At 38.1% G+C, this 14,467-nt stretch overlaps 1 protein-coding gene across 5 annotated transcripts in view; it reads right to left on the bottom strand.

Moving 5' to 3' along the window:
* The window catches only part of LOC110067512 (uncharacterized), a 35,542-nt gene that overhangs the window by 2,881 nt on the left and 18,194 nt on the right, over positions 1-14,467 (bottom strand). For 4 of the 5 annotated variants that reach the window (XM_089281769.1, XM_089281757.1, XM_089281761.1 and 1 more), the window contains 5 exons: positions 7,823-8,065; positions 7,311-7,513; positions 6,148-6,210; positions 4,747-4,809; positions 1,523-2,533 (listed from right to left, as the gene is read on the bottom strand). In XM_089281769.1, coding sequence (XP_089137895.1) covers positions 1,523-2,533; positions 4,747-4,809; positions 6,148-6,210; positions 7,311-7,513; positions 7,823-8,065 — 1,583 coding nt within the window. Of the gene's footprint in view, positions 1-1,522; positions 2,534-4,746; positions 4,810-6,147; positions 6,211-7,310; positions 7,514-7,822; positions 10,645-14,467 lie in introns of those variants that run through there. The other variant, XM_089281775.1, reaches the window with a different exon arrangement.

The following is a 14,467-nucleotide window of genomic DNA, read 5'->3' on the forward strand; positions in this document are numbered from 1 at the left end:
CGAGAGGTGTAAATTCAAATTGCTCGAGCTTTCATATGGCTACTTATTAAATATATGACTAAGAAAATTTCGAAACGAAACACGACGTACTACTGTTTCAATTTGGTCAGGGATTTCTGCCCCCCTAAAGACTTAAGATGTAGATGAAACTGAAAGAAGTTCACTAGAATTTCAGTGGGCAGAAAAATTCCTTGATCCAGTAAGATGTAAAAGCAAACAATGAAAAAGATAATGATTTCGAGAGGTTTTATTAAATTTAAGAGAGATTTTGGTTTAGATGGTCTAACTTTATCATCTGAAACTTCAACTGAAATGTCGATAGCCGGCATAAATATATAGTTTTTGGAAAAGATTACATTTCAGACTAAAAGACAATTAAATATATATTTAATACCAGGCCAGAAGTTAATACAATCGAACCTCCACTAGCCGCGCAACTCGCAACAAGTCGGCCACTTTGTTTAGTCACAGCGAACGGTCCATACATTCACTCTTACTTTAACCTCTCTACAACGGCCATTAAAACGCGTCCCAACGACTGACGAACAGTGTATAAAAAAAACCCATTTCTTTTATTGGAAAAGGTTACAAAACTTGATCTATACGGTGCGTCGCTGGTCTCTGTTTCTGTTTAGTTTCTGTTTTATTGATATATTTTAATTGTGTTACGTATTTACAAGCTACATTAAGCGGCATTTTTTTTAAACATAGAAATGTTGAGCCCCAAGAAAAAAACCGGTGTCATATTACACCCCTACCTCCCCATAACGGCCACCTCTCTACAGCGGCCACTTCCTCTGTCCCCAAGGTGGCCGTTGTGGAGAGGTTCGACTGTGTTAATCTTACAGTTACACCAACAATTTCAATCCCTTCTCCCGCCCCCAGAGTAAGGAAGTACCATTGTTTTCAAGTAGAGTGGCTGTCACTGAACTCCAGTTTTTGTAGTTGTGGCTAACAGGACTTTGGAACTCCTCCATGATGGGATATTCGTCCTTCGCAGATTGTTAGGATGTCCCAATTTGTAATTGCTACATGTGTCGAGTGAGTCACTACGGGGGTAAAAAAGTCTCTCCCAAGAATGCATCAATTGCAACTCAACAACCTGACCTTAAACCATGCATGGACCTCAGGAACTGCTGTCCAATGCTTAAGCAATAGAGCACTTTCCCGTGTTTACATAGCCTCACCTAAACACGAGGAGGGTTGGGAAACTCGAGACAGTTATGCAAACCCGAGACGTAGTCGAGAGTTTGCATAACTTTCGAGAATTCTCCCAACCCTCCGAGTGTTTAGAGGAGGCTATGTAAACACGGAAAAAGTGCTCTATTGCTGTTATAAAATAATTCTCAAAAATACGCGCGAATCTAAAACGTCACAACCGTGTTTACATACTCTCATTTAAACACACCTATCGACCAATGAGAGCGTACGTAGTAGCTCAGTTATTTTATAATTTAAATCTCAGGATAGCTATACCTCCTTACCCAAAAAGAGCATAAAATCTGTAAACGAAAGCACTTACCAGCTCTGAGTATTCTCTAGTGCCTGCTTCTGGAGCAGCGTATAATGGTGTTCCCTGACTAGGAGTCATAACAAGACGACGAAAATTGGCTGCTCCTAAGTCAGACACTTTGGCTATCCACGAATTATCCCACCTCTTAAGAAGTACATTGTCACTTTTAACATCACGATGCACGATGGGAGGTTGATTGCAATGCATATAGTTCAAGCCTCGGGCCACATCTACAGCGAGAGAGACTACCGGTATTTCTTCTCTGTTCAATTGCCTTTGCTTCAGGAGTTGTGTCAAATTACAGTCTAGTAGTTCTGTCACAAGTAAAGGATTTTGATCATCCAATGTTGCGCCCATGAATTGAACAATATTGAAGTGGCGACAGCGGGATGAAATTTCCATTTCACGTTCAAAGAGACTACGATTATGAGATGACAGAATCACCCTGTGAAGCACTTTAACAGCAACTGGGCTACCACGAAATGTTCCTTTTCGAACAATTCCCCAGGACCCCTCACCCAAAACATCGTTGCTTAGGCCAACTTCATTGCGTTGAATGATCCAGGTTCGTGTTTCAGGCTGCTGGAGACGAGCATGGCGCCGCCCCTCTGCTACCCTTTCTACGTGCTGTAAATGTTGCTCAAGATGTTGGAGACGTGCGCTTTGCTGCTGTAATAGTTGTTGAAACTCTCCTCTATCCCGCTGTAATTGTCGTTGAAACTCTTCTCCACACAGTTGTAATTGTTGTTGAAACTCTCCTCTATCCCGCTCTCGGTGGGACCTTTCCAAATCCAGTTGTTGCTCCAGGCTCGTCACTCTATCCAGCAGACGTTTATTCTCCCGTAACTGATTTTTCAATTCTTGACAATTTTTGTCATAACGTTTTTCTTGAGACTCCATTTGTTCTGCAACCCCCTGCAATTTCGCCTCCAACATTCCTCGGGCTTGCTGTGATTCTCTCAACTGCTCAACAACAACACGCATGACCTCGACCTGATTCCGTAATTCACAATCTTTTGCCTTAAAAAAAATAAATATCAGGCCCATATATTAGTAGAGCAGGAAGATACAAAGTAAACACTGATGTCTTTTCTACCAGAAAACTATTTGCAAACAGTTATAACAAGCAATTTCTCACTACATCAGTAAGCTTCAACGGTTAGATTTTTGTCAGACTGATTTATTAGTATTATAAGCACTCCTACTGCGCATACCAAAAAATGTCCAATAAATGAACGAAAAATAAAGAAAGAAAATGCATACTTCATTGACAACGCCTCCAGTGTAGCATCAGTTATATACATATAACTACACCTATGACTATTACTTAGAATTCAAGTTGAAAATTTGGTGCTACTGTCTTGTTTTTCTACTCGGTGTAACAATTCTGCCTTTTCGTGATGCTATGGGTATTTTTACTTAACATTTTTGTAGGTACAAGTGCAGTGCATATTTTTTTTGCCTCACTGGGGCTTACAAATGTAAATTGAAAAGGAGAAACACCAAACGAATTAAAGTTTTAAGTAGTTCCATAACGGATGTTCACGAAGTACAGAAAGAAATCCTTGCCAATGGAAAGAATTTCAAACAAAGCATGAAGTCCTTTCAAATAAACTGTTAAATACGAATCTAGAAATGTAAACAATAACTTTGCACGGATGAACTCAGACTGATTGTTCAAAGTTGGCTTTAGTTCTTTTAGTTTAAACATGCAGCGCTGTAAATGGGCTTTCTGAAGACTGTTGGAAACAAATTTCTTATGCAGTCTTTTTTCCTTTCAATGTGGAAGTCAACGTTTTTGGATGTAGTATTTTACATTCAGAGTTCTTTGTTTACACGTACTTCGTTGCTTTGTCCCAATTGTAGTCTAGGATGACAATGACTAATGTAATGACTTAAGAAAGCTCTTTCTTAGGATACATTTACCTCGACTCAAAAACTTGCCAAACTTGCCAAAGTCTTCGCTTTGCCAAAGTGAAACCGGTTTTATTTGCATGCGGTTATGCAGTAATCAATTTACTCTTTCTTTAAATTGGAATTGGATATTTCAAACTCCTCGCTATCTCAAACTGCTATTTTTTTTCCCTTCGATACAGTAATATACAATTTTCCTCTTCCTCGACTATTCTGGATTTACTAGATCAGGACATCCGGTCATTACAATGGAATTTTTCAGTGATACGGCGGCCATTTTGAGTTCTACTGTTTCAAATAGCCATAGCTAGCTATTATGGGATGCGTAGAGGGTTACTTAGTATGTATTTGCCCCCTAAGCATCCCATAATAGCTATCTGAAACAACAAAACTCAAAATGGCCGCCGTATCGCCCAAAATATCCATTAAGACATGATTTTGCGGGTCGTGTTGGGTTTGCATTGAAGTCAGGGTTACATGGCAGTTACAATTGGGCATGTATAATTTTCCGTTCTGTAGTATGTAATTTAGAGAAGTGCTAGCTGAAGACCATGTGACCAAATAGAGCCCCACTGTGATCACTAGGACTCAAGCTAATGATTTCTACACAGCAGTCAAACGCAAGAATTCAACACACTTTCAGTTTTGTAGGAGTTTGAAACAAAATTATGCAAGACTTCGAAAAGAAAATGAGGCGATAAACTCTGTGAACAAAAATTATTGTTTTTTGTATACATTTGGGGCATACAGACTTAACGTTCTCAGTCATGGCTTGAAAATGTAAGATATTAGACGTTTACATAAGCAGGGGAGGAGTGTGGAGGAGCCAGCGTGGCCGAGTGGTTTAGAGCGCTGGTGTTGTAATCCGGAGGTCCCGAGTTCAAGGCCTCCACACTGCCAATAGCGGGATTTGTTTCTCGGTAGTCCCGAATTCAAATCCCCGGTCACGCTTTGTAAATAGCCAACTGGTCTGTCTCCTGCCAGTTGGGACTTTTAACTATGTTGCGTTTATTTGAAATATTTTTTTCCTGTTTCAGTGGCATGTCTGTAAACCAGCTAAGCTTAGTGCTTGTATAGCTAAGTGCATGACCACTATAAAAAAGATTTACATTTACACTAGCAGTTTTGGTGGTAAATACGTGCACCCAGTGCGTTTCTATGAGGTAATTCTATGATAGTCGATCGTGAGGCTTTTAATAAAATCTCTTTGGATAAAATTTGATGCTCAAACTCCTACTCCGTTTCTTGACTTGCTTGAAACAGAATGAGTCTTACGTAAAGTTAAAGTGTTTCTGATTTTACTACTGTAAATTGCATACCACTACTTCTTGTTGCAGAGAGCGAACTTGGCTTTGACAATGAATGTTTACTTCCTTCTCTCGCTGCAAATAAAAGGTAAACTAATGTTTACAACATGTAACATTGGGTGACTTAACACTGGATACTAAAGGCTGGTTTCCATACGATCGCTGCAATCACTACAGAAATGTTGAGCCATCCCTACCACCGCCGGTGTCTAAATGATCCTTACGATAGTCGAGATAGAGCTGAAGTCTATCTTCGCGATCGTTGTCGCAACGATCACTACATACAGACAGACAGACAGACAGACAGATAGACAAATAGACATAAACTCCATTAAATGCGATCGCTACGATATTCTCTGGTTGAAAGAAGCCACCGTGATCGACACAGTTTCTCCACCAGAAGAACTGATATCCATGTTTTTTAAATGGGCCGAACCATCGGACAGGCTCTTACGAGATTAATTCGTAACAACGAAATTCGAGTGGGCAGCAAGCCAGTAAAAACTCTTCAGCAGGAATTTCTGTTTCCAAAGTTCAGATCACCAGTGTAAAGTAGGTCTTCCCTGGGGCGGATCCAAGTCTTTAGAGAAGGGGATTCGAGGTACGCTCCGCCAAAGCGGCTCCCCTGAAGGGGATCCAGGCGCATCGTGCCCCGGCAGATTTGTAAAATTAAGCTCCTTGGAAATGGGATTACCGGCATTCTGAGGCCAAGTCAGCGTGTTATAATGTCTTATTTTCCTTAAGTTAGGGGGTTGACCCACCCCGCCCCCCCCCCCCCCCACCCCCCACCTAGATCCGCTCCAGCTTCCTAGTCTACAGGATCCCGTGCTCAGACTGTTCATGGAGCAGGTAGGAGAAATTGGAAGATGTTTCCAAGCGCAAAAAAGAAACATCAAAGCAGCCTGAAAAACTATACGAAGGGCTCGAACGCTGCCAGCCATGCGTGGCAAGATGATCACTCAACTGATTTTAATAATGCTGGTGTAATCGACAAAGCCAACACCGCGTCCGAAAAACCTTAAAATCCTAGCATACTGCCAAAACTGTCAGCAGGGATAACAGCTCAAAACCGTTGCCCAGACAATATTCCATCTCATTGTAATTTAGATGCAATTTACATTCTTTTGAGCTTTTTTCACACTTCTGTTGTATTTTAGCTTTTACATTTTTTCGTACTCTTTTCGTATATATTTCCATTCGCGTACAAACATTTCTTATTCACCAAAGGCTATGGACTGATGGCCGAGAGCTCATGTTTTTAATCTTTCAACCAGAGAACGTTTTTACTTCTTAATATTATGTCTTATCCTAGTTACAGCTCCATTTTTACTAATAATACTTTTACCCTAAAATTTATACTCGGTGGTTATTAGATACCTACAAATACCATATACAAGCGTGCATGTAAAGTACCTCTAATGCCTCCTCTAACTGGCGTACTATGATTTTAAGTCGTTCATTTTTTTCCCTCGTATTCTGCAGGAAGAAAGGCATAAGAGTTAAACTGAGAACAAAAACTGCAGATTATAAAATAAGCAAGGTTCTTGTCAAGAGGTAAAGCGAAATTGGTGTAGAGAAGCTTAATAGTGACACAGACAGACAACAGGCATCACTTTTTAAAATTCCCTGCCTTTTCCCTGATAAAAAGAAGATTTCCCTGGCCAAATAAATACAAAATGTCATATCTAGTAGTCCTTTCTACTTTGTTCATTAACACTAATAAGTTTTCAACAAATGGGACTGGTCAAAACGCATAAGGGGGGAGGGGAGGGGGAGAGAGAGGCCGGAGCATTTGAAAATGTGGTAGATAGAAAACACAAGACCCACCCCTTCCATTTGGCACAAAATTGAGTGACCCACCCCTAAATGAAGTTTGAAAATCACATGACCCACCCCCTACTAGACAAGTATAAAACATGACATTTTTGGTTACATAATCCAACAAAATCACATTTTGTTTATGAACTTGTGGCGTTATTTACGTCAAAAGATTTATTTCTCAACAATAACACAAAAGCATCTAAAACACAATATTTCCTTTTCTCTGGCAACTTTCAAGTCTTATCTGTAAACTATATAAAAAAAATGACGTTAACCTTGCACACTCGAGAACCAGGCCCTGGGAAGTGATTCCCAGACCCATGAACATTAGTTCCGTACCCTTGAATACAAATAGCATGTAGACAGAAGTTTGCCATTTGGTGTTCTTAGATACCACCATGTGGAAAATTTCTCCACTGGGACTCCTTGCTTATTCCGTTTGACTTTTTAGCTTTCGTGTAGGTTCGCATATAATTTGTAAATTATGTTTTATATAAAGATACAAAAGAGGACTGGTAACTTTTTGTTTTTATCTAAAAGTAATTTCGGCTTGATTACAAAACATTTAAAAATGTGTGGCTAACTGTGTTCTACATGTATATCTACAGTTGCTGCAGTAAGTAAGCATGCCAGAATTTGTTGTTATAATTCAACATCAGTTCAGTTCTTTATGAATACAAAATTTAATCTCTAAATGACTGTGCCACCCTTAAGTAATAGTCAAAAGTACTTAACAGTCAACAATGATTAGGTACCTGCAACGCCTCTTCCATTGTTCCAGATGTCTTTTCGGGACACCAGTCATGGCTTACCGGCTTGGACGGTAACTTTACTCTCGATCGGTCTAGTCCTGTCACCAGGACCCTTGAGGGAGATGACTGAAAACCTGTTGTGGCAGCCTTAAAGCTTGACCCGTCCAAGGCGTTACATGTAGCTACACCTTTTCCAAATGTCAAGCCTACAAAGAATAAAGTCAAATCAACTTTTGCCTTAGTCTCCTTAGTAGCCACACCACTTTGTACACCTAACTCCATCACTGCACACAAACACATACCTTTGAAATTTTAGTTACAGTTATAACGAGTCATTAGAAGATTCCTCTTCAAAGCAATATTCACAGGATGGGCTGTCAGATGAAGGTTACTTTGCATCAAAAACATTCTTTTAAAAACAATTAGTTTAAAACACTGCAAAAAATATTTCAAAAGATTGCCAAATGAATAATACTATGCAGTGTACATATATACGTGTTTATTTCAAAACTTGCCTGAATTACTGGTAGTAGGGGTCTGAGGAAATACAAGGCATGTTATCTGCACATATGCTAGATCTCTGAGAAGATCCTTTAATTCATCTGTAGATAGAGGTCCGTGCACAGTTTCATATCTTTCAAAAAGCTTCCTCACTGTTGTTATTCCTGTGGTATCTATTTTGTCCCTCCATAAATCATCAAGTCTTTCAAAGGCATCTTCTTTCTTTTCAAGCAAGTTCAAAACTTTTTCTTTTATCTCTGTAAGATATGCAAAGCTCATCACTTTTGCTCCATTAAGATCAACATTATTCAGGACTGGCTCACAAGTGACAGACCATTAAAGTGCCTATGAAGTAAAAAATTAATTGCTGCTTATTTGAAAGGCTTTTCAAAGTAAAGAAGAATGGCGTTTTCCTTTTTGGAATATCTTTTTTCGTTTTAGAGATATTTACGTTTTCGTATGGAAAGTGATGACGTCATAGGTGGTTCCACTAAAACAGCACAACACTCAATCAAGAATAACTCATTTCATTTTCATTTCATTTTATTTATTTATTCCATTCTAAAATTACAAAGATAAATATAAAGTAGACTAGTAAGAGGAGAAATGGAAAAGGGCAAAAATATAGCAAGCTAATTAGATGCCCTTGTTTAATTGACAAAAATAATTAGGGTAAAAAAGTTAACTTAACATGGGAGAGGAAGAGGTATGAATTAATTAATACTGAGCAAAATAATACTAGAAGAGTGCTTTTTTAATACGTTTTCTAGTCACTAAGTTACATATAGATACAGGAAGGTCATTCAAATAGTAACATCCAATAACAGTGGGGCAAAATTTCCTTATATTTATTCTGGAGAAACTGGGATTTAAGTGTTGTAGGGATGCACTTAATAACTCTAGAAATATTGAAGCAGTGTTCTTTAAACTTGGCACCAGAAATGTACATCACAAAAGAAACATAATGACACCCATCATGCCATTGCCATGACAACAGTTATGCTGCCAGTTCTGTTTCAATTAAGACTAAAATTCCCAGATTTTATCTTAAACAAGGATCATCCACTCCCACCAATCTAATGGGGAGAGTTAAGACAATATGGGAACCATGTGTGTTCCGAGGAAGACCTTCTGTCCCACTTTAAAAGGTTGCAAATGGGGATATTTGGTTTTTCACAGAAAGAGACTTGAGCCAAGAGTGTTGCCTTGGCAACAACATAGTAGGTGCCATTCTGTTTCTTTTGTGATGTACATTGCTGGTACCAAGTTTTAAGAACACTGTTTTAATATTTCTAGAGTTATTCTTGATTGATTCTTAAACTTTGTAAATTTTTAAATCTTTAATACTGTAATTAATTTTAGACTCCTTTCCCATTTTGTTTATTCATTTTAATTGACGTATTTTTTATCTTTTTTATTCCTTTTGTAACTGAAAAGCCCCTTTGGGGAGTTGCAAATAAAGTATGTACGTATGTATGTATTGAGTGTTGTGCTGTTTTAGAGGAACCACCTATGACCTCATCACTTTCCTGATTTGCATGATACAAAAACGTGAATATCTCTAAAACGAAAAAAGATATCCAAAAAGGAAAACGCCATTCTTCTTTACCTTGAAAAGCCTTTCAAATAAGCAGGAATTATTTTTTACTTCATAGGCACTTTAAGACTTAACAGTTATCCATCACCAGTTTCGAGCCAGAATTTAAAGAGTGTCTATCAGATAACCAGGAAGGAGGTGATACAGCTCAAATCATAAACAAATTTTGCTCAAACTTGGCTTAAATGTTGGGCTTGGTGAGTGAATAACTATGGCAAAAACAGTAGGTCAAAATATTTTATTCCCTTCAAGTTAGGGACACCCTCGCCTGTTGACACATATGGCCTTTTGTATGCATATACAGCCTTACTGTATATGCATACGGTATGCATTTTATTATTTAATTAGTTTTCTCTGTTTTCATACTTCTACAACAAGAAAGAGCCACTGGATTATGCTCTTATCTGGTGCACTTATCAGATTCAAAGTACATGTACTGTAATTCATAACTTTGCCTTACAAAAGGAGCATGTTTAAAAAAATTTAGGTGACTGAAAACAGTTTCCAGCAGTAAGATTTTGATGGGTCATTATTACCACTCTGTATCAAGTGATGCTACAATCATGGTATCAAAAAACTGTCCACTCATCGATGAACACATTCATTTATCATTTTCATGACACAATAGGTTACCATTATAGCAACAGTATGACCTGCTAAAACCACCCTTAATCAGTGTTTCCGCCAGACTGTGCCATTGCGGGAATCCTGCGTTGAAATCAGAGATGGCCCCCAGAAAAACAAGAAAAGGGCCGATTTGGCCCTTTTCTTTCACAAGACTGCAGGCTTAACACTGGCATAATATTTTAAAAGCCATCCCCTGCTTGATATTGCGGCTGATACAGTCGCCAAAGCAATTACTAAAATTTCATCCTTGGTGACCAAAAATTTGGATTTCTTTGTGTTGACGATCAATAATGGTTATTTCTCACACATCATGTCGTTCTAGAAAATCATATTGAAAGATCTTTGCTTCTAAAACTTTCAACATAAGAAAAGAAGTCAATCTATACTTTTGCTTTGCTGTATTGATTCTCTCACATTGGAAAATTTCCAAATGGCTGACCGTGTTTGAAATCGCCCTATAATGCATTGCAAACCCTTGATCATTGACTGCATTGTCATGTATGCCTATAGATTGTTCTCTTGTAATGCACAGATCCTTGGTCCATGGGTCATTCATCCATTCAATTTTTGTTTAAATTCAGAAATTGAAAATTGCTGTCAATTTTTGATTTTCATGATTTTTTATCATTAAAAATAGGAAAGTGCCAGATCGAAAATATTTTATATTTTTTCTTTCAGTAGAACATTGAAACAGAACTTATATTTTTATTTTAATCCTATCAATAATGAAGAGAAAAATGAAACTGAGCAGGTATTTTGTTTCTCTGACAATGTTGCCGTCAGCTGTGGCATGGCTTAGTTTTTCTGTTTTCAACAGAAGTCTAAAAGTTGAAAATGAAAATTGCAATCAATTTTCAATTTTTGTTTTCGGCCAAAACCTTTCAAATCGTTGACAGAACAACCCCAGAGGGAAGGGGAGGGGTCCATTGCCCATTCCAAAAATGTGAGAGGACTGGGAAAGAGTATGGTTGTTTTCCGTTTGTTTGAAAAACTAAGATACATGTATTCAAATGAAAGATCAACTAAATTTGAGAGTCTTAGGCAAGAATAGAAGTATTTAGAGGAGGAAAATGGCAAAATGATAGCTCTTAAAATATCACCTTAAATAGAGAGTTTGTATGGATTGGGTAGACAGGCCACAAAATTTTAAGGGTTTGCATGGAATTTTGCAACTTTTGCAAGGCTCCCATTTGGACAACTTTCTGCTGAAAACTCTCAAACTTGACTGGGCAGCTTTTCATTCAGTAACATTTCAGATGAAATGTTTAGATTTTCAATCTAATCAATATAAGAAACCCGTCCCAGTCCTCTCACATTTTTGCATTGGGTTATTCGGAAGGTAATTTTTTTACCCCCAACCCCCTCCCACAGCCCTACTTCCTTCCCTGCTTAAGTCGCGCTCTCTTTGACTGTCGCTTAGTTTTCATAACTTGAGTGGCTGATGTAACCATATCGAGACTTCCTCCTACAGCTTTTTCAGGCACGGCACCATATTGTAAAATATTGATTGGACTGGACTGGATTTGTTAAAGGAGGGATTGGGCTCGTAAAAGCGAAGACGCGCTTAAAGTTTTAAGAATTTACCTGGGACTTGGTACATATTAAAGACAAGCTTGGGAGCAGGAAGTTTGGGTCTGTTTATTGGGCAGATTTCAAATTAATGGATGTGCAGTACACGTGTTGTTTTCAAGAAGTCGAGAAATGAGTGAAACTATACCTAATCCAAGCAACACTTTGAGAAGGGAAATGGAATTCTGAGCAGTGTTAATTAGGCCACAGAGATATCACTGGGTTTCAGAGATTTTGTCTGTTGCCTTATGCCTTCGTGATGGAGTACTCATGTTTCGACTTTTGATGTTTGACTGGTTGGTTTCTCTCTAAAGAGAGACTCTAAAAAGAGATTGAGATGTCCTTTCTCTTGATACCAGTTAATACATCACTTTTCTCACACTCCCATAGACTAAGTATAGACGAAATTCCTACTAGGCTGCCCATCCCTTCAATAATTTAATTGTCATCTCCCAGATTCTGGGAGACAAGTGACCAGACCCAACCAGGGTCTCTCCTCGCTCGCTCCAAGGGGGGGGGGGGGGGGGGGGTAAGATGAGAGACCCTGGGAACGAGGATGCCCTTCCAGTTTAGAGCCAAGGGCTAGGCCAGGGCAGGCTTCCTTCTGTACTGTGTTCGGACTCCATGGATAAAGTACACTTTCATTTTCATATCAACTACATGTATTTCAATAATCACAGACTATTAGCTGAATGTTAACCTTGCGTGTAGTCATACAGCTACACGAATGCTAGCACAATCACTGAAACACAAATTTTACAGAAGGTGTCAATGGGTTGACCCAGAAAATGTCGGATTTAGTATTGTACATCATATTTATTATTTTTCCCGATGGTTTTATCCTGGACCTGAATTATGTGTTATCTACTCGTATATCTGATGGTTTATAACCAATGAAATTGGGTGGAATTTAGCTCAGCTCAACAAATTTTATTTCAAGGATATTGTAGAGTTTTCATTCTTCCCTGAATTTTGTTCTCTAATACGTGTTTTGCAAATCCATGTGTTTCATGTACGAATCCAATCCAATCCAACCTAATCTAATATTACAATATGGTGCCGAAAAAGCCTGAGAAAGTCTCGATATGGTTACATCAGCTGCTCCAGTTATGAAAACTAAGACTTTTTTCCTTCTTGGCTTATGTCGAAAGTCTTGCTGCTCGCCATAATGGACACAACTTAGCAACTACAAGACACAAAATTCACAAAACGTTTCCAAATATCGTGAAAGACCACAAAGTGACAGTCGAAGAGAGCGTGACTTACTTAAGCAGGGAAGGAAGCTGGGCTGTGGGGAGGGGGCCTGGGGGCAACAAAAATTACCATGTGAATAGACACCTCCCCCTCCCTCTGGGACAGTTTTGTCAATGATTTGGAATGTTTTGGTCGAAAAACAAAAATTGAAAACTGATCACAATTTTCAATTTTTAGACTTCTGTCAAAAACAGAAAAACTAAGTCATGCCACAGACTGCAACATTGTCGGAGAAACCAAAGAGCTGCTCAGTTTCATTTTTCTCTTCATTGTTGACAGGATTTAAGTAAAAATATAAGTTCTGTTCCAGTGTTTTACCGAAAGGAAAAATGTAAAATATTTGCGATTTGGCACTTTCTTATTTTATCATAAAAAATCATGAAAATCAAAAATTGACATCAATTTTCAATTTTTAATTTTCAACAAAAATTGAATTGGCAAATGACCCACAGACCATCCTTCATACTAGTATCTGATTCAAAAGAAACTTCATTGAGTAGAAACACTTCAAAAAGTACTTACTATTAAATTAATTTTATCATAGATCCTAATAACCACTTTATTTTCCTTGGTACACTGATGCATTTTTCCTTTCGTAGCTTTCAATTTATTGGCCCCTTTCCTAAAAGAAAGGCCTCTTATTGGCCTCTAAAAGAGGTTTTCAGGGGCTACTTTGGCCCTCAAGTAAAATCGTCTGGCTGAAACACTGCTCAATTACAGCTTTATGGGTTTATAATTAAAAAACGGCAAGGTGAAATCCTTTTTATATCGTCAAATTTTAATAAGCATGATAGGACGCAACTTTTGGGTAAGTTTTAAAAGAATCTGTACATAAGGTTCAGAGCCACCTTAAAGTTTTCCTTATCAAGAGTAGCTAGAACTTTGGAATTGATTCAATTTCTCTCAATCTGCTCGATGGGAGGGTCTTTCCCACATTCAGTACATGCGTTAAAGCAAGGACTGCACTGGTATCGCAGAGGTCACGAGTTCAAATCCCATCCTATTCAAGCCCGAATATTTTTAGGCTTAATTTCACAACTGCTTAAGTTGTCTGTAATCCAGCTGTGCCAATGGCCATTCCGAATACAGAATGTTTTGTTCTTTGCGCTTCGTTATTGAGGAATGAAATAGATCCAAATTGCAAACTTAGAGTGGATCAAGCATTTATAAATATATAAGGAAAGTGAAACAAATGATTAAGATTCAGTTAGAACCATACATGTAGCTACTGACAGAGACCGTCGTGCTGAAAGAAGAATGCACTTGTCAGTCAGCCGAAATGCAAATTACTAATATGTCGAGATGTAGGAGATGACTGATATTTCAGTCTATACTCCTACCATCATTTAGTAGCCTTCTCTTCAAAGTTCTCGGCTTGATAAAAATCCCACGGTATTCAGACTTCCAGAAAGTGAACAATGTTTTTCCGATTTCAAAAATATTTTTCTGAATTTAACGACAATTCTTGGATTTGCAAACTAGTTTTGGATTTGTAAAAAAATATATTTGTGGATCCAATAGTTTTATTAGCAGATTTGGAACTGCAGTTTTTTTTATTTTACTGACTCTTTAAGAAAGATATGCAAACAAAAATGTGATTTAACCTATTTTT

Source organism: Orbicella faveolata, unplaced genomic scaffold, assembly GCF_042242905.1.
Source record: "Orbicella faveolata isolate gen_17 unplaced genomic scaffold, um_ofav_v1 contig_12, whole genome shotgun sequence".
Lineage (NCBI taxonomy): Eukaryota > Metazoa > Cnidaria > Anthozoa > Scleractinia > Merulinidae > Orbicella > Orbicella faveolata.